Source organism: Zootoca vivipara, chromosome 16 (genome assembly GCF_965207765.1).
Source record: "Zootoca vivipara chromosome 16, rZooViv2.hap1.1, whole genome shotgun sequence".
NCBI classification, from domain to species: Eukaryota; Metazoa; Chordata; class Lepidosauria; order Squamata; family Lacertidae; genus Zootoca; species Zootoca vivipara.
Window position 1 is genome coordinate 31,416,501 of NC_142599.1, and position 18,647 is coordinate 31,435,147.

Below are 18,647 nucleotides of genomic sequence, written 5' to 3' on the forward strand. Positions count from 1 at the left end.
AAGCAAGACAAAATGATTATTGTTAAGTCCTGATTTGCAGCTATGACCTTCCAACCTCACCCAAGTCCTGCTGAGCTCTTAAGCCTCAGAAAGGACCACTCAGTCACAAGAAATCAGACTGGGGCGGTAAAAGTCTCATCACTGGAGAGACAGCAGGTGGAGTTGGGTGGCAATGCAGAAGCAAGAGCAACAATACACTAATCCAGAAGTTAGGAACATGTCAGGTCCTCCAGATGTGGCTCGACTACAATTCCCAGAATCCTCGTTAATGCTGGCCAGGGCTGATGGGAACTGGGACTCTTAACAACATCCCCACCCCTATATTAAATAGTGCATAAATTTAAAAATGAGCTGTACCTCCAACACTCACCTTTTTTGGCCAGGGTCCTTGCACCTGTGTAGGACATAAGAACTTGTTCAGTAAAAAGAAACTTAGGATATAATGCATTTGCAACACAAAGGAGCAGCAGTTTGATCAGGGCTTTGGTAACTCTATTGCCATGAGACTAAATGTCGTCCATCAACATAGGTCATCATTTCAAACTAAACGGTCAAGTGCAAACGACTGGAAGACACCTAGAACTGAAACACACCCAGGGCACAAAGGTCTCACCTCCCCATCATTCAGATGCACTGGTCCTCAAACATACCTCTTAAGGGTTTTCCACACAGCTACTCCTTGTTCAGGAATATGCATCCTGTAATTAAGGAAATAGGAAGCATTTTTTAATTTTTATTTTGTATACCCATTCACTCCTTCCTCCCTCAGCAAGTTGGAAGGTCTTGTGTTCTCAGACAGGAAGCTGACATCACCAGACATCAGATATATGCTTGTCAATTGTAAACATCACTGAACACAGTAAGGCAGCAATAAGGAGCTCAAAACAGCTGGTAGGGTGTGCTGGAAGCTTTCTATTTTTGATGTACACCCAGAGGATTTGTGCAGAGAAATCCTCCTGCCCCCTCCCACTAGAAATTTGCCACACTGGCTGCAACAAAACAACTTTGCTCGTACTCAAATGGACTAGTTCTCTAAATAGCATGCAAGTATAATAAAATTGTACATGTAAACATACAATATAAGAGGGCCAGGTTTTGTTCCCCCTGCTCTGGATCTGAGAGCAAATCACCAAAAATTACCGTGACTAGATAAACAGAAATATCTCAAGTTTAAGGAAAATGTTTTGGCTTCTACATTATCCAGCTGGTCATGTTATTCAATGAGCACTGTTGCCAAAGTGGCAGTTACAGAAGTGGTGAATGGAGTATTTTGTTTTTAATTACAACTCCTTTGAGCATGTCCTCAATGCACTTTAAAAATGGGGTTGTCAGACTTTATAAATCTAAATAAAATAGATACTTACATGTGGTACAGACACATAGCCGATGACTCTTGCAGCTGTTGAATGGGGGAATATGAAAATAAAAATAAATCACACTGCCTTCAACCACTAACGCTGCTATACCAAAGGTGCGTGTGAGGGGGAGATTCTACACAACGTGACCACATGGTCTTTGTGTCTCAGACATACAATGATTTTGTCAGGGCAGTTTGGCAAAACCTACTTCCATCTCCCACACTGATGCCCAGGGCTAGTGCTACTCAGAATCTGGTAAAGGTTTTCTCCACTGAAGCCTCAGAAAGAGAGAGTTCGTGGATATCATCTCTGTAGCACTTGATGCCCTTGTAACAATGGCTAGAAAGGGAAGTGCTCTTTTTAACAGCTTGAGCTATGCGGTACAGTTTAAAATATGATACAAAGTACAGCATTCTAAGGTCTTCAAAATGAGCAAGTGGGCTTCATGGGTCTGTTCGAACACATACAGAGCCACCCAGCAAGAAATGAATTGAAGGAACAAAAACATTGCAGAGTTGTACCCCAATCCTCCTCTGCAACATGCCAGACCATGGTTGGAACTAGCTTCTAAAACACCTCATAGGACATTTCCAAGTCTTACGTTAGGACATCAATGTAAATACACAGCATATTATATTTTTAAAACCTCCCATGTACCAAATATCAATTTCCCAACAACTGCTCATCTTTCCAAGTACGTAACACAGAACAGCTTAAACACATTTGATTTCCACCTCACCTGGAAAGCACAGTCGCACATGATCTTGCAAATTCAGGTCTGGAGGGAGAAAAAGCCAACAGCTGATTATAAGCTACACATTTCCAAGTGATATACTATAATAATAGAAAGTAGTAACTGACTATGGCAGCCAGGAGTCCATTCTCAGAAACAAAAGGATGTCCTCACAGAACTTTTCAGTACAGGTCTGTGTAGTTTCATCAGAGAAAGACATTAAATATACAGAGCCCAGCCACACACCATACTTGACCTCAAAAACTTTTAAGCAAAGACTGTCTACTAGGGAATGCCCTCACTATGGATTTGATGTGGTGGGTTGGAGCAGAGGGCTTACAGTAATGCCAATTCTAGGGCCCAACCAATGCTATGCATTCTACTACTTTAAACAGTTATGGTTTCCCCCAGAGAATCCTGGCAACTGTAGTTTGTTAAGGGTGCTAAGAGTTGTTGTTTAGTCGTGTCCGACTCTTTGTGACGCCAAGAGTTGTTAGGGGACCCTTATTCTTCCCACAGAGCTACAATTCCTGAAGTGGTTTATCAATTAATCCACAGAGTACTTGGTGAATGGTAGCTCTGTGAGGGTAATTTGGGTGACCAACTTTAATAATAAAGATCTACAGCAGACCCTTAAAAGTTATGGAGAAATGAAGCCCAAACCTATGCATAATTTCTCAGAAGCATATTGCACCAAGCTCAGAGTGGTTTCTTTCTGATTAACACAGCATAGAGCTACACTATTAAAAATCATTGGAGCCCTAACAACTATTATTTTCTGAACAGAGCATAGAATAACACCACAGAAAGTATTACAGAAGCTGGATCAGAACCATAATAAGTTAGGCTGCTGTAAGCCTTCATCATATTTATGCTTCGTTGCCTGTGTTGCATACATCTGTAAAAATTAGCTTATAAACACTGTAGCCTGGGAGCCTTGTGGTTGATGAATAGAATATAAACATACTTAAAAAAAAGGTTTATGGATAATGCAAAAATGCTTGATGGGCACACAGGCCCTTATTCACATTTTCTGATAGGCATCCAGGTCAGTAGTTTTAAAGCGTCCACAGGCACATACAAAAGTCTACCTATTCCAGCCATGAGGAATCGCTGCGAGATATTTTATGGGAAATCAATTACAAATCAAATCAAATCAAGTATTAATTACACTCAGCCGTTAAATGGCAAATAAAGTAACCTTCATTTGTATTTCAGTCACCTCTTATATAGAACTGGCCGAATGCTTACTCAGAAGCAAGTCCCACAAGAGATCAAAGGGCCTTGCGCCCAATTAAGCGCTGCCCGAACTTGCAGGATCATATGCGGCCCGTTGACCGCATCCTTTCTCAACAAAAACGCTCAGGGGCTACTCAATATTCATACCCAAAGATGAGGGAAAGAGTACAGAAGCCCTTCAGTGGGATTTGCCGGCCTGAAACCCTCCACAAGTCGCGGATGGCACCGGATTAAAAAGCAACAACTCTCCCTCCTACGCCCTTTACCTACCTTGCTGCAAGACTGCCTTAGATAGAGAAACAGTGTCCGCCCGCCGAAGGGTTAAATACTCAGTAGCCGCGGAGCATGCCGGGAACTCTTCCCCGCCTTCCCTTTCTGCCCAATGGCCATCGCTTTTTAAAGAATTCGCCCGTTTAGCGCGTGCATTGAGACGTTAGAACGCATGCGCCCTCTTTTACAACTGCTTGAAGACGACCGTGACCATAGAGATAGAAAAGAGAGAGAGCTCTATGGCTTCTTTTTATCCCTACGATAGTCAGTACTATTTTCGAGATATAATAGTATTGCGGATTTTTCATACTCTGTCCCTATCTGCGCGACACAACTTCTGCAGCGGAGAATTAAGGGGCTTTTTACCATGGGGATATAAAGGTATAGAACCTCGTTGCTGCCCCCCCAAATTTAAAATGGTCAATGGCCGCCATCTTCATCTCCTTTTCAGTTGATACCGGAAGTATAGCGTTTGTGTGTCGCTCTAATTTTTCAATGACCTTTTTGTCTCTAGGACATATTACGAAAGAGCAGGGCGGGAAGAGGACTGCGCAAGCGCAATAGAAAAAAACGTCAAGCACGTGTAATACAAAGGACGCAGGGATTAGGCATGCGCACTGGACTCGATCGGCGGAGGGCGGAGAAAGGAATGGAGCTGCAGAATCTCGAGTCTTTCTCCTTCAGCCGCTCTCTGGGGCACGTGTAGTACTACCGTAGTGATAACGAGAACGGCTCCGAGCATGTGCAGAATTCTGTTTCTTCCCCTGCCCGGAGCAAGTATACAAAGGATTTCCGAACAAATTTGCGATTCCTCCTCTTTTTGGTGTGCTGTTTCGCCCCAAACTCATCATCTGAAATTTTTTTGCTTCCCCTGGAAAAATTATTGGGAAGCAAGTCAAAGCTTACAGCAAGTTTCATACAAGGAAACCCATCTTTTTATATCCTGTGCAAAGGCAGAACCACGGAGCATTATGGAAAAGTAGAAAGATTAAACTGCTTATCACACAGCTGATGGGACAGTGAAAATAGAATCACCATCAGAGTTTATTTGCGCAATCACAAATGGTACTGAATTAGATACAGCCCTGAGCCCTTTAAAGCGTAGGACTCCCACAAAAAAGGACCTGGCCACCTATCACTGAAAATCGCTAGGAAATTAGTTTGGTCATAAAGGTGGCGACTTCCCCAACTAGAACCTGACATGCTACCTAAGTAAGTATATTGGCTGGCAGTGGGCCAGCGGTATAAAAAGGCCCCAGATGGCCACCACCCAAGGCTCAGTGGGTTCACCGGAACTGCAGTTCTTAACTTGCAGATTGAGTGAACTGTTTGCAGAAGGGCTTTCAGACAGGACCTCTGTGCTGCTCTTTGACTCTTGCTCCAGGGGAGGAAAGCCGTTTCTACTGGAACAATTGTTAAAATGGGAGGATCTCTGTTTTAGCGGCAGTTTTGATGCCACAACCACTTTCCTCTCCCAGACCAAGGTGGGAGCATGCCTCAGTGCAGCCAAGGAACCACCAGAGCACACCTTGATTTCCCAATTGTTTATTTGAAGCTACATATGACACCAGGTATGGGGTGGGTGGCCATGACTTGGGGAAAACAGCCTTGTGGGCCACTAGGGGACCCTTGGTGGGCCAAATTTGGTCTGCAGGCTAGTGGTTCCCCACCCTTGGCTACCAGGCTGTAAAGGCACAAAGGTTAAATCTGTGCTCCTTCTCTTGTCACTTTGAGGCAGGATAAGAATAAATGCAACAAAGAATGAGAGACGTGGAAAAGGGGTTTTGGCCATGTTTTCATATTCACATTGGCAGTAAGAAAAATATGCAAAAATAAATACACACAAATCTGTAACTGTTCACAAATACATAGCTTGATGCCCTCTCTCGGGGGACTCAGGCCTTGCTAACCAGGTGCTGCTCCACCGTTCGGGGCAAAAAACCTTGCAGGAAGTGGAAGAACTCCTGAAAGACAGACGCTTGCTCAGGGTCTGTCGAGAATCTCAGGCTGATGTGTGTGTCTTGCTCACTGGAAGTGCCACCCCTGCCGGCCTGGGCACAAACTGTGAACTGGAAGAGAGGGTCTGTGGGCCTTGCTTCCCACTCCTGCTGGGAAATGGCCTCGGACACTTTTGCTTCCAGCTCCAAGGAGCTGGCCTTTTGGTGCTGGGGGTCGGGCTCTGGCCCTTGGAGCTGCCGCCGGATGCGGCGGCGGCCCAGCCACATGTGGTGCCAGGCGGCACAGTTCCAGGTCATGCTCTCCTCAATGGGGAGCAAATCATCAACTCGCAGCCTTTTAGCGGGCAGAGAGACACTGCTCCCTCCCTCGTCTAGAGGACGCTTGGACCCTACTGACAGCTGCTGAGTCTTTGCTTCTAACTCCTCCTCTTCCTGTTTCACCCCAGCAACTTCCTGTTCCTCCCCAAGCCCCTGCCCCATCTCCACACAGCTACATTTGAGCACATCCCTTAAGACAAAGGCTACACTAGCACAGACCTTCTGGAACCAAAGTAGATGGAAGTCCCCAGCCTGGCCTAGAAGTTCCTGGGCTTGGGCGGGCAGCACTGCCCTTGTTAGGGGAAGGCCAATGACAAGGCTCTCAGCAACTGGAGCCTCGGTGGCACCCGGCTGAAACAGGCGGACGAGCCCCCAGATCTTGCCCTTGCTGGACTTGCGCTGGTATTGCAGGCTGCGGCAGTACTTGGCTGCGTTGCAACAGCAGCGCTGGAACCGCAGCGCTGTCTTCTCGTTGACGTTGGCGGCGACGTTGTGGCTCTGCTCAAAGGGGTCCTGGAGGTTGAAGGGCCCCAGCTTGAGCTTGCTGCCCGCTTCAGAGGAGGACAGGAAGCTGGGCAGAGGCAGCGGACGGCCCTCCCACAGCGAGATCACGCAGCCAGCGAAGTCATAGTCCTCAAAGACGCGGAAGAACTCGGACAGGAGAGAGCCTAGAAAGTAAGAGGCCGGCAGCCAGTGAGCCATGGAGATGCAAGGGAGGTTTTGCACATATGTATGTGCACAAAGTACTACCAACAGCAATTCAGTGCTTCCATCACATAGGAAGCTCCCTTATACTAAGTCAAACCACTGGTCCCTCTTGCATCAGTCTTGTCTACACTGACTGGCAGCAGTCAGTTTCAAAGCAGGGAATCTCATCCCAGCTCTACCAGGAATCTTTCTCCAGTCCTACCTGGAGATGCCTGGGATTCAACCTGGAACCTTCTGCAGTCAAAGCAGGTGCTTCACCACCGAGCTGATCCCCTTCCCCTAAAAATAAGGATTCCAGCCCTCATGGTTCCAAATAAGTGTTTCCCAAACTTGGGTCTCCAGCTGCTTTTGGACTACAATTCCCATCATCCTTCACCACTGGTCTTGCTAGCTAGGGATGATGGGAGTTGTCGTCCAAAAACAGCTGGAGACCAGAGTTTGGGAACCACTGTTCTAAATAAAGTGAAGATTTAAAAAGGGAGCTGCCTTATGCAGAGGCAGACCACCCGTTTAACTCAGTTCTGTCCACACGGACTGGCAAGCAGCACTCCCAGACTTTTAGGCACAAGACATTCCCAGCCCAACCTGGAGATTGAACGGGGGACTTTTTTCTGCATGTAAAGCAGATACTGTCCCACTGAGCTATGGCCAATGTCCTAGACTCCCATCTGCACATTTAAAGGAGAACAACAGGAAAGTTTGCACTTTAATCTGGGTTTTAACCTCCTGAGAGCAACTCACAAAGATCTTCCTTGTTCCCGCTGGGCTCCAGCCGCGCAGAATCCTTGGGGAAGCTGCAGTCCCAGCCGTCCACCACAGTGTGTTCCTCTTCCACTAGGGAGCAGAGGAGAGTAAGAACGCTCTTTCCAGAAGCATAGCCAGGAATATCACATTTGTGTGTGTGTTCATTAATCTTTAGGTTTATCAAAAAACGAACAACAAAATGAACCCTGAACCCTCCCCTCCCCAGGTGAGTGTCTTTCAACATCAAATGAATCGCTGTCCTCATTGCTGGTGATCTCACCAGAACAGACAGGTCCAAAGACGTCTGTGTGTAGCCAGTGGCTGCAGGGACTGGGAATATCGTTCAATATTTGCACCTTGCTTTTCCTCCCACAAGGAAGCCCAAAGTGGGTGTTAACAATTCGTACAACATAAAAAACAACAAGGAGGGCAAAACCAGGATCTATCTAAGCGATAAATAAAGCTGTCCAGAGCCCCAGCTTGCTTTTTTGGGGAGAGTAGGTACCTGAGAGTTCCTTCAAGTGGGCGACCGTAGGTAGGATGGGTGGGGAGCGTGTCTGCAGGAAGAAAAGCACCAACAGGGTCAGGGCATAGTTATTGAGGAGGGGGCCGCCGCCAAATGGGTTTCCTGTCAGAAAGGAAAGGAGGCAGCTGTTAACTGGAAATAAAGCTCCGGCTTCCCACTGCCACCGGACCCCTCCCTCCCTGGGCCACAGCCCGCAGAATCCGAAGCTTTATTGCAGGGATCACCAATGTGTGATCCACCAACATGGTACCGATGAAAGGTCTCGGGAAATATACCTCTAAAACCCCAAAGTGCACAGTAGACATTTGCTCTTCTGGTTCAGTTCCTGTTTGCACTGGCTCAGCCAATCAAGAGTGAACACGCCCCCTTAAACATACCTACATTTGATTGGCTCCTACCCCTCCCCTCCATTCTGAACAGGGGACAGATTCAATGAGGGAATGACTGGCACAGGTTCCCTTTCCTCAGTGACGGGGTGGCTGGTTGTGGGGAGGCAGGGAATGCCCACATTATTTTGTCGGCCTTCATCTCTCTGTCTGCTCTTTTAGATGTGGTGGCCATTCCATGTTAGGCTAGCTAGACCCTCCATGGCAGCCATTTTGTAGCTGACAACCACGGCTAATTTTTGTAGCTCCAAATGACAGCAATCAAATTTATTACCTGCCCTTCGCTAGCAGGTTACAACGATCTAAAATTCAGTATTTAAACAAACTGCAGTCAAAGGAATAAAGTGGGTCCTAAAAACGTACATATCAGGTGTTTACACTGATGGGCGACAACCCTCCAGGGACCCAAGCAAGGAGTCTCTCCAAGCCCAAGCTAAAGATGCCGAAGATTGAACCAGAGACCTTCTGCATGCAAAGCAGATGCTCCACCACTGAGTTGCTATGGGCTGTTCTCTCCATTCACAAGTTCTGTCGAGTCCCTTCCCCACCGTGTTTCTCCACTTTACCTGCCAGCGCTTGCTGCTTTGCCCAATAGCGCACTACGTAGACCAAAGGCCGCACTCGCTCATCCATCTCGGTGCAAAGCTGCAGGAAGCGCGTGTTGCAGATGGCCAGCCTACCGTGGAGAGAATCCGGAGAAGAGGACAGTAAGTCAGGACCCTGACACAACGAGGCAGCTACCCTGCGCCCCCTGAGCGTATAGCTAAAATGGAAGTGGGGAAAGTGTCTCATTTACAACACCTGCCTCATTTTGAAAATTATCAAGCACCAAAATGAGAGAGGAAATCAATTCCCTGAGACCTCGTGAACTTAAATGGCCGTGTTTGTAGTGCCACCAGCTGGCACTGATCTGTGACATGACCTTTTCAGTGATGGCTCCCTGACTGTGCAATGTTCTCCCCAGTGAGGTGTGCCTGTCTCCATCTTTCTTAACTTTTATGAGGAATCTGAAAACATTCCTGTTTATCAAAGGCATTTGGTGGCTGAAGAATACAGTTCCTGGAAACCTTGAGATCATTGGAAGAAAGTATACGTTTTACATTGTAATTGTGTTTTAGAATGTTTTATCTGTAACTAGTTTCAGTATGTTTTAATTTATTGTAGAATGCATTTGCTTGATTTTTGGTTTTTAAATCGTCTAACTTTATGCTGCCCTGGGCTCCTTAGGAGGAAAGGCAGGCTATAAATTCAATCAAATGATAATAATAATAATAATAATAATAATAATAATAATAATAATATGGAAAGGCCAAGATGGATGTGGAGAACCTTTGGCCCTCCAGATGTTGCAAAACTAAAACTCCCATTAGCCCTAGCAAGCATGGGCAGTAGCCAGGGGTGATGGGAGCTGTGGTTCAGGAACACATCCAGGAAGGCCAAAGGTCCACATCCAACAATGCAAACTTTAGTAAAGGGATTCATGTGCACAAACACACACACACAGCCCCCGTACTTGTTGTTTATGGAGATGTCACCACGCAGGCCTGATTCCTTGTGCCAAAACTTGACAACCGGCCGACGGGCAGTCAGCACGGCTTGGACATTGTGGACTCCTGGAACGCATTTCCGCATCACGGTGGCAACCAACTCCAGCACTTCAGGCACTGTGGCAGTAGCCAAGTCAATATCGCTCAGGATCGAGTCCTCCGAGCATGAGTCCAGCTCCACGCTGGCTCCGTCCTCAGCCTGGAGAAGAAGGTGAATTTGGAATAAGCTGCTTTTATACTGAATCAGAGTGTTTCTCTGTCTGGCCCAGTGCTGATTACTCTGACTGGCAGCATCTCTCCTGGGTTTCAGATCTCCCCCAGCACTTCATGTAGATTCCATTGCGTTGCAGATTGTAGGAATCTGCCTTATACCAGGTTGGAACAATGAAACGTCTAAATGTGCAATGTCCCAAGTGGCAGCAGGTTTCAGACAGGCTATCTTTCCCAGCCTTGCCTGGAAATGCTGGGGATTGAACCTGGCATCTCCTGCATGCTACAATCCCCAGAGTTCCCCGAGAAGAGGGGCTGATTGTTAAACCGCTCTAGAAACTGTAGTTCTGAGGGGGTGGAATGGGGTATGTGTCTCCTAACCACTCTCAGCACCCTTAACAAACTACACTTCCCAGGATTCTTTGGGGGAAGCTGTGACTGTTTATAAGTAGGAGGATACTGCTTTAAATGTGTAGTGGAGATGAGGCCGAAAACAAGGGTGGAGAGAATGGAGTCCTCTAGGCATCGCTAACTGGCTACTCGCCTTCTCCAGCCCTACTCCACAGCCTCCTCGAGTGCTTTTCCTTGGCAGGAATCTGTCAGTGAACAGGAAGCATGTGTCTAGGTTACCAGGATGGGGGATGGAGAGAATTTTGTGCATGTAGCAACCTCATGGTGGTTAACAGTCAACTAACCTCAACTCCATCAATTTGACAAGGTAGCAGCCATCACCCTCGGCTCATGGCAGCCAGATCCATATAAGAATAATTAATGGAGGACGGCATCACTACTGCACCAGGAGTGGGAAATCTTTTTCAGTCTCAGGGGGGCCAGATTCCTTTTGGGGTAGGCTTCCAAGGTCCACATGCCGTGACCTGAAAGGTTGCCTAGCAGGAAAGGTGGCTGTCAGGCTGAAAGGGTTTCCCACTCCTAATCTAAGAAAGGCTGAAAGATACATTTGTAACTCCGTCTACTGTTAATGTCCTCTGCTCTGGGTCTCACCTGTGGCCCGCTAGGTCGCTTGGCAGAGGCCTGGAAGTTGTTTGTCTTCTCGAGGTCCAGGAACAAATCCAGGTCACAGCCAGAGACATCGAAGCCATTCACCGAGGAACCAAAGGGGAGAACAGCAGAACCTGGACATGGAGGGAGGGGGCGTGAAAGGTCAAACAAATGAAGATGCAAGGTTGGACAACAGAGGTCCAGGGCAGCAGCTTACCGGGGAAAAACTCTAGGAACACCTCCTGGAAGAGAGTGACCAGCAAGTCCCGCAGGCGTCGTTCGCTCTCAGAGAACTCAAAGAGCTGCACCATCAAAGACATCTGGGCATCCACCTGGAAACATAGGAACAAGGGAAGCTGCCTTATATCCAAGTCAGACTATTGGGGTCGTCTAGGCCAGTACTGTCTACACTGACTGGTAGCAGCTATTCAGGATTTCGGACAGGAGTCTTTGCCAGCTCTGATTGGAGATGTCTGGCCTTGAACCTGGGACTTTCTGCATGCAGATACTCTACCACAGAGCTATGGTTTCCACCCGAAAAACAAAGGAATATTCCAGTCCTCATGATCCTAACTGAACAGCTAGTTTAAAAAGGAAGACAGGAAACTGCCTCATACAGAATCAGACCACTATGTCCATCTAGCTCTCTACTGACTGCACTGACTGGCAGCTCTGCAGGGTTTCAGACATGGAATCTTTCCCATGCCAGAGATTGAACCTGGGACCTTCTGCCACGAAAGCAAATGCTCTACCAGTGAGCTACAGCCCTTTGCCCATCTACAGGGAGGGGACCAATAGCAAGGCTTTGGGTTAAAGACTGATAAAGCCGTTGCTAGCCCTATCAAGCAACCACATCCATTCAGTCTCCTTCAGCACTTGGATCAGGAATAAGTTATAGACAGGGAAAGAAAAAGAAACCAGAGTTCACGCACGTTGTCAGCTTGGCACAACTTTTGTGCCAGCTTCTCGGGGCTCAGCTGTCCTTGTCTGGCTGACCCCTGCTTCCTGGGGGGCGTGTATTTGAAGTCCTTCTTCTCTCGAGGCTTGACACGCAGCTTCTGACCCCCCAAGCTGTGCTGGGGCTGTGCCAATACTTTCTCCAGCACTGTCTCATTCTGTAGCTCCACAATCGCATAGACTCCCTAGCAGCGTGTGAGGCAAGAGAAAAGAAAGGAATGTCAGTTTCATCTCACAATCCTCCTGCCCTATCTAAAGAAAATAAAAAAGAAGCTACAATGCATGCTCAGCCTTAATAGATTAATGTCTTTAAAACAGAATGAACAGATCAAGAGTAACAACACCATTTATTAGGATAAATAAGCACTTGACGAGACAGGAGTGCCTGGCGTGCTATGGTCCATGGGGTCACGAAGAGTCGGACACGACTAAACGACTAAACAACAACAAGCACTTGAAATGCATGATGAAAGCTTTCTGAGTTAACAAATAATTCTTCCTCCAGCTAGGTGGTCCAGAGGGCAGGAAATATTTCTGTGTATTGTCCTCTGGCAAAAATGTCAGGGCAGTGTACAGCAATGTAAAAACATTTCTAAAAGACCATTACAAGCAGGATAGAATGAGCATTAAAATGACTGTGCAGCAGTTGGATTTTTCCCATTGGAATGTTATTTTGAAAACATGCAACCCACTCCTAAGCGTGTTTACTCAGAAGTCCCACTGTGTTCAGTGGAATTTACTGCCAGTAAAGCTGCATGTGAAAAGCTTTTGAAGGTTAAGCCTCTTTTAAGTCTTGGGAACAAATGACGTTGTGGAGTTGGGAAATATTCAGGAAAGGGCAACCAAAATAGTCAAGAGGAGAGTGCAACTCCCCTATGATGAAAGGTTCCAGCATTTGGGGTTTTGTAGTTTCGAGAAAAAAGCAAGCAAGAGGTGAGGTGGCAGAGATGTAAAAAATTTGGCACCGCATGGAGAAAGCGGACAGAGAAAGGTTGTTCTCCCTCTCTCATAGACTTGGGAACATCCAATTAAGCTGAATATTAGAACATTCAGGACAGATAAAAGAAAATCCTTCTTCAGGCAGTGCGTTGTTAATCTATGGAACTTGCTCCCAAAGAAGGCAGTGATGGTCACCAACTTGGATGGCTTTGAAAGAGGAGGAGACAAATTCAAGGACATAAAGGCTATCAATGGTTACTACCAGTAGCCAGGATGGCTACACTCTGTGCTTCCACTGTCAGAGGAAGCACGCTTCTGAATATCAGCTGCTGGGCTGATATTAGCAGGATTTTAGAAATACTTGTAATGACATTATGAATAGACAATAAGTAATTTCAATGATTTTTCAATATGAAATGGAGATGTGGTATGATGATAAACAATAGAACCAGGGAAGGGACTAGAGGGAAGTCAACTTTTTTTCTTTTTATGTTTGATTATGAAGATGTACTGTTGTTGTTTTTTAATCTCTGTTATTTTTGGGGAAATTAATAAAATATTAGTTTAAAAAATGAATATCAACTGGTGGAAGGCACAGGAGGCCAGAGTGCTCTTATGCTCAGGCCTTGCTTGCATGCTACCCAGAGGAATCTGATGGGCCACTGTGTGAACAGGATGCTGAACTAGATAGGTCACTGGTCTGATCCAGCAGGCTCTCCTTATGTTCTTATCTGTCTCATAAAGTTTATTTTCCTGCTCCCCTGCAAAGCTTATTCAAATGGAGTGTGTTAAATATTGAAAGTGGTAGGAACCCAAAAGTAAACTCTTGGATGGTATCATTCTGTGAAATGAACTGTAGGGAGTGAAACCATTTTTTACATAGTGCTTTATATCTCTTGCGGTATGTGCTCTTTCATTTGCTTAGTGCAAAGCATGCTTGGCATGCAAAGACCCAGGTTCAATCCCCAGCATCTCCAAGCAGGGATGAGAAAGAACCCCACTGAACCCTGGAGAGCTGCTGCCCATCAGAGTAAACAATACTGAGCTAGATGGACCCCCTGGTTCAGTTTAAGGCAGCTTCCTATGTTTCCAAGAAGCAGCTATCAAGGTTTTACTAATTTGATACCAAAGGCTATACCTTATCCTTGTCCATCACCACATTGGCCACCTCCCCATAGGCCTGGAAATAATCACTCAGCTCAGAGGCTGGTGTCCCCTTCCGAAAACCACTGACAAACACACTGCGAAGCTCTTGGGCCTGCCGGACAGTGCGGAGGTTTTCCAAGCGCTGGTGTTTCTTCCCACGAAGGTGGTCGTCCAGGCTGGGCTCTGCAGCAGAAAAACCAAGGCTTTTGTTTGCTTATTTTAAACAGCTTTTAATACTGCCCTTTTGACTTGATGACCCCAGAGCAGTTTATATCAATAAACATTTAAGAGCAATGCAATGCAAACCAAGCATAATAAAAACAGTTGCAGAACTCCAACACACTTACTCCAACACAGAACTCCAAAGATACTTACTTATATTGGTTTTAGAATGATTTTTGTAGTGATATGTTTGCCACCCTGGGCTCCTTTGGGAGGAAGGGCTCGATACAAGTTGAATAAATAAATGGTAATAATATAAAAGTATTTACATTCCACCATCTGATGTAAAATATCAAGGCAGTCTACTACAATATATACAATACAAATACAGCAAAACATAAAATGCCATTAACACGCAAAATCATCATTAAAATGCCTGTCTACTCTTAAAACTGAATAGGCTTATCAACATAAAAATAAGTCTTCAAGAGGTGTTTGAAAGTCAAAAGTGAGGGTTCCTACCAAATCTCTGCCAGAGTTTCCCATCACATGGGACTAGCAACACTAAATGGCTGGTTTTTAGCTGAAGGCAGTCTGGCCTCTGTAACACAGGACACCATTACAATGCTCCTGTGGATTATCTCAATGGTAGAGCTGAGATATAAGGCTCAGGGGGTCATTAAAGTAACTTGCCACTTAAAATACCCTGAAACCTTCACTTTCAAATGAACCTATTAACAAAACACGCACACACAAATAAAAATAGTTAACATCCATATGAAGCTGGGTGAAACCAGGGGATTTGGAGTTGGGTACCACCAATATGTTGGGACGTGGGTGGCGCTGTGGGTGGAGCCTAGGGCTTGCCGATCAGAAGGTCGGCGGTTCGAATCCCCGTGACGGGGTGAGCTCCTGTTGTTTGGTCCCAGCTCCTGCCAACCTAGCAGTTCGAAAGCACGTCAAAGTGCAAGTAGATAAATAGGTACTGCTCCGGCGGGAAGGTAAATAGCGTTTCCATGTGCTGCTCTGGTTCGCCAGAAACGGCTTAGTCATACTGGCCACATGACCTGGAAACTGTACGCCGGCTCCCTTGGCCAATAAAGTGAGATGAGCACCGCAACCCCGGAGTCGGTCACGACTGGACCTAATGGTCAGGGGTCCCTTTACCTTTACCACCAATATGCAGGCGACACCCAAAACATCAAAATGACACACCCAACATCAAAATCAAGTATAAGCCATGCAAATTCTGAAGCGGTATTGTGGTGGGCTTCACCAGGGTATTTCGCCCAAAACTACAACCTACCTGCCCTACTCCTGATGTCTTATGTGGCATCAGGTGTGAGGGAGGCAAAGGTGTGGTCTTCTATCACGTTGAAATCTGTTTGTAAGCTCTTTGCATTGCAAAAATAAGGAGCTATTTATATAAGGCACACTTGGTACCTTCATTACATCTTTTTAGGTGGCAGGTGAAAACATTCCTCTTCAACTAGGCCTCTGACTGATACAACAATATATGACATTTAAATGTGCAGGGGTGTTGTTGTTGTTGTTCTGCTATTATGTTACTGTGTTTTATGTTGTAAACTGCCATGCATCTTCAGATGAAAGGCAGGATATAAATTTAATAAATAAGAACATATCAATAGTCTTCCCCATCACTCAAAATTGGTATGGATAATGCTTTTCAATAACCGATTAAGGCCAAATTTGGAACGCCATGGGCGCTTTTGCCTCCCTAGTTCTAGATGTCAACAGCTTGGAAAGTGTATACGAAACTGATTTTAACTGCATGGGGCCCTTTCGCAAGACCACTGTTCGATGTGCATACTAAAGGGAAAAGGGTCGACTCAGCTGCTTTCACAGAAGAAAAAATATACATACTGTATATATTCATTGTTTAAGAACACAAGGAAAGCAGTTTCTTTCCATGGTTTAGGAATCTTGTAAGTTAGCTGCTGTTCAGAAGTAAGGCAAGAATGCCGTAAGTGTGTAACTTTACTTCTCAGAAGGCTCCCAAAAATCCTGCAACAGGTGAAGTTTTCCTTAATCACAGCTTCCTCATATCACCAAAACCTTCAATTCAGTTGAAAAGTTTTGAAATATACAGGAATTTCGCAAGGGGTGGGGAGAAGAGTAACCCCGCAGCAGGAGCTGGGCAACTGCAGCCCTTCAGACGTTGCTGGCCTCTTAATTCCCATCAGTGCTGGTCAAGATATGAGAGCCTGAAGGGCTATGGATTCCCCATCTTTGCCTTACTGCAATTCCGAGACAGAACACTTAACTCGAGTCCAAGTTCAGTCTTGGAAGCATCTGAGCAACAGAGAAGAGAGTGTCTCTGACCACGTGCAGAGTATCAGACCGAGTCGCACATTCTCTCTTTTTGTGTGCGTGCAATATAAAACCAGTGCCTTTGTACACCCGCAGCACAGGCCCCACCTCCCGACGTTTGGCCCCACTCACTATTGGCCACCGTCACATGGCAGAGGCGACACCGAAAGCCCCCGCGGGGCAGAGACTCCACATCTCCCAGCCCCGTATCCGCCATTCCGGCGCTCGCCACTCCCATCGCCAGCGGCCGGTTCTTCCAATAAATAGGTCCCCGGCGGTTCTCATGCTTGGCCCCGCAAGTTCCGCCGGAAGAGCTCGGGTGTTACACGCTACTTCCCCAATGCTGTGGTTCCGCCAGTATAGGCGCAATTGTCTCTTCCTCCACGCGCGCTTGTTGCTCCTAGGGGTGCAGGGCAATTCGCTTGAAGAACCAGCTTCCGGTTGCGATTCGGCGGTCGCCATATGCGTGGTAGAAGCCGCATGTGGTGCTACCGAGTTTATTCCTGCCAAAGGGATAGGAAAAAGTCCCCCCACCAATACGATTGTGATTCTCCCCTCTCGCCCAAGGCAGAGGCCGGGAGGAGGGACCCCCTTTGCCTACAGCTAAGATGGTGGATCGCCGAAGAATTTATGCTTTTGAATTATGGTGATGGAGGAGACTTTTGAGAGTCCCATGGACTGCAAGAAGATCAAACCTATCCATTCTGAAGGAAATCAGCCCTGAGTGCTCACTGGAAGGACAGATCCTGAAGCTGATGCTCCAATACTTTGGCCACCTCATGAAAAGAGAAGACTCCCTTGAAAAGACCCTGATGCTGGGAAAGATTGAGGGCACTAGGAGAAGGGGACGACAGAGGATGAGATGGTTGAACAGTGTTCTCGAAGCTACGAACATGAGTTTGACCAAACTGCGGGAGGCAGTGGAAGACAGTGCCTGGCGTGCTATGGTCCATGGGTCACGAAGAGTCGGACACGACTAAACGACTAAACAACAACAAGATGGTGGAGGCGAATTTCTTCCATTGAGCTCTTCCATTTCTGCACCTACATAGTCCCCCCAAATTACATTTTATTAGTTCCAGGTAGGTAGCCGTGTTGGTCTGACGTAGTCGAAACAAAATATAAAAAAAAATCTTCCAGTAGCACCTTAGAGACCAAGTTTGTCATTGGTACGAGCTTTCGTGTGCATGCACACGAAATATCATTCCAATGACAAACTTAGTTGGTCTCTAAGGTGCTACTGGAAGGAAATTTTTACCTTATATTAGATTCCTTTCACATGTTATTCCCCTTCCCTTCACATATTTGTGTATGTATTACTACGAGTTTTGGTGGGGTAGGTTGTATGCCTGAGCGCCCTTCTAATTCTTGAATCCAGCACGGCTTCAGTTCCAGAATAACCAGGCTAGCTTCCAGGTGAGGTGATACCCTTCTAAGTACTGTATGGGGGATTAAGGTAACAAAGGAAGTACCTCTGTGCCAAACACAAATGGGTGGGACCCCCTGCTCCAACATCTCTTTGTCCTGTAAGTATTTTCACAGTGCAATGACATTCCAAGCAGGCAAAAACGCCCAAGGAGGGTGCAGAGCAGGAGCTGCTGAGGGATGTGGCAGGGGAAGGTGTGTGGCTTGGGGAGACATCCCAAGGTGTAGCTAGAGAAGCCCTTGGGTTCTCCATCCTGGGTTACAAAGTAGCCATGATGCGCAAGGATAGTTACAATAGGTATTGCCTGTAGGTCATCAAAGGGTGATACGAAAGGTACCAACAATGTGTGTTGTGAGGAATTGCCCAGTTTAAAAATGTTCTGAATAGACAGCCGTTACCAGCTACCTGCAAGACTCTGGCATTGCTTGCTCATGGGTAATATAGTTGGTGGTTCCTTTTACAGAAGTTGTGGAGGCCCAGATTTCATAGTGGGGCAGCTCTTTTGGAAAAAGTTCCCGGCATTTAAAACGACTCGGAGCACAATGGCAGCTTCCAGTTGCACACCCACACCATTAAGGTAGCTTAGCGAAGCAGCCAAAGGCTGAGGAAGCCTCAGGCATGTGAGGGGTTCTCTGTCCTGGGCAAGTTAAGACAGAATTCTTGTTACTACTGCTGCTGGGTCGTAAACAG

The 18,647-nt window shown here is 46.5% G+C and overlaps 1 protein-coding gene and 2 non-coding genes across 3 annotated transcripts; all 3 read right to left on the reverse strand.

Moving 5' to 3' along the window:
- Positions 1 to 81: 81 nt before the first annotated feature.
- LOC118076630 (small nucleolar RNA SNORD31) lies at positions 82 to 149 on the reverse strand. The gene has a single exon (XR_004691532.1). It is a non-coding gene; the product is annotated as a small nucleolar RNA SNORD31 (small nucleolar RNA).
- A 1,449-nt stretch (positions 150 to 1,598) lies between these two features.
- Positions 1,599 to 1,673, reverse strand: LOC118076627 (small nucleolar RNA SNORD26). The gene has a single exon (XR_004691529.1). It is a non-coding gene; the product is annotated as a small nucleolar RNA SNORD26 (small nucleolar RNA).
- Positions 1,674 to 5,129: 3,456 nt separating this feature from the next.
- TUT1 (terminal uridylyl transferase 1, U6 snRNA-specific) lies at positions 5,130 to 16,829 on the reverse strand. The gene is made up of 10 exons (XM_035099077.3): positions 16,664 to 16,829; positions 14,031 to 14,221; positions 11,929 to 12,138; positions 11,214 to 11,328; positions 11,000 to 11,130; positions 9,754 to 9,986; positions 8,807 to 8,916; positions 7,834 to 7,956; positions 7,326 to 7,418; positions 5,130 to 6,544 (listed from the first exon to the last, which is right to left on the reverse strand). The coding sequence occupies exons 1-10, from the start codon at positions 16,767 to 16,769 to the stop codon at positions 5,496 to 5,498; spliced, it is 2,361 nt and encodes a 786-aa protein (XP_034954968.1). The 5' UTR covers positions 16,770 to 16,829; the 3' UTR covers positions 5,130 to 5,495.
- Positions 16,830 to 18,647: the final 1,818 nt, after the last annotated feature.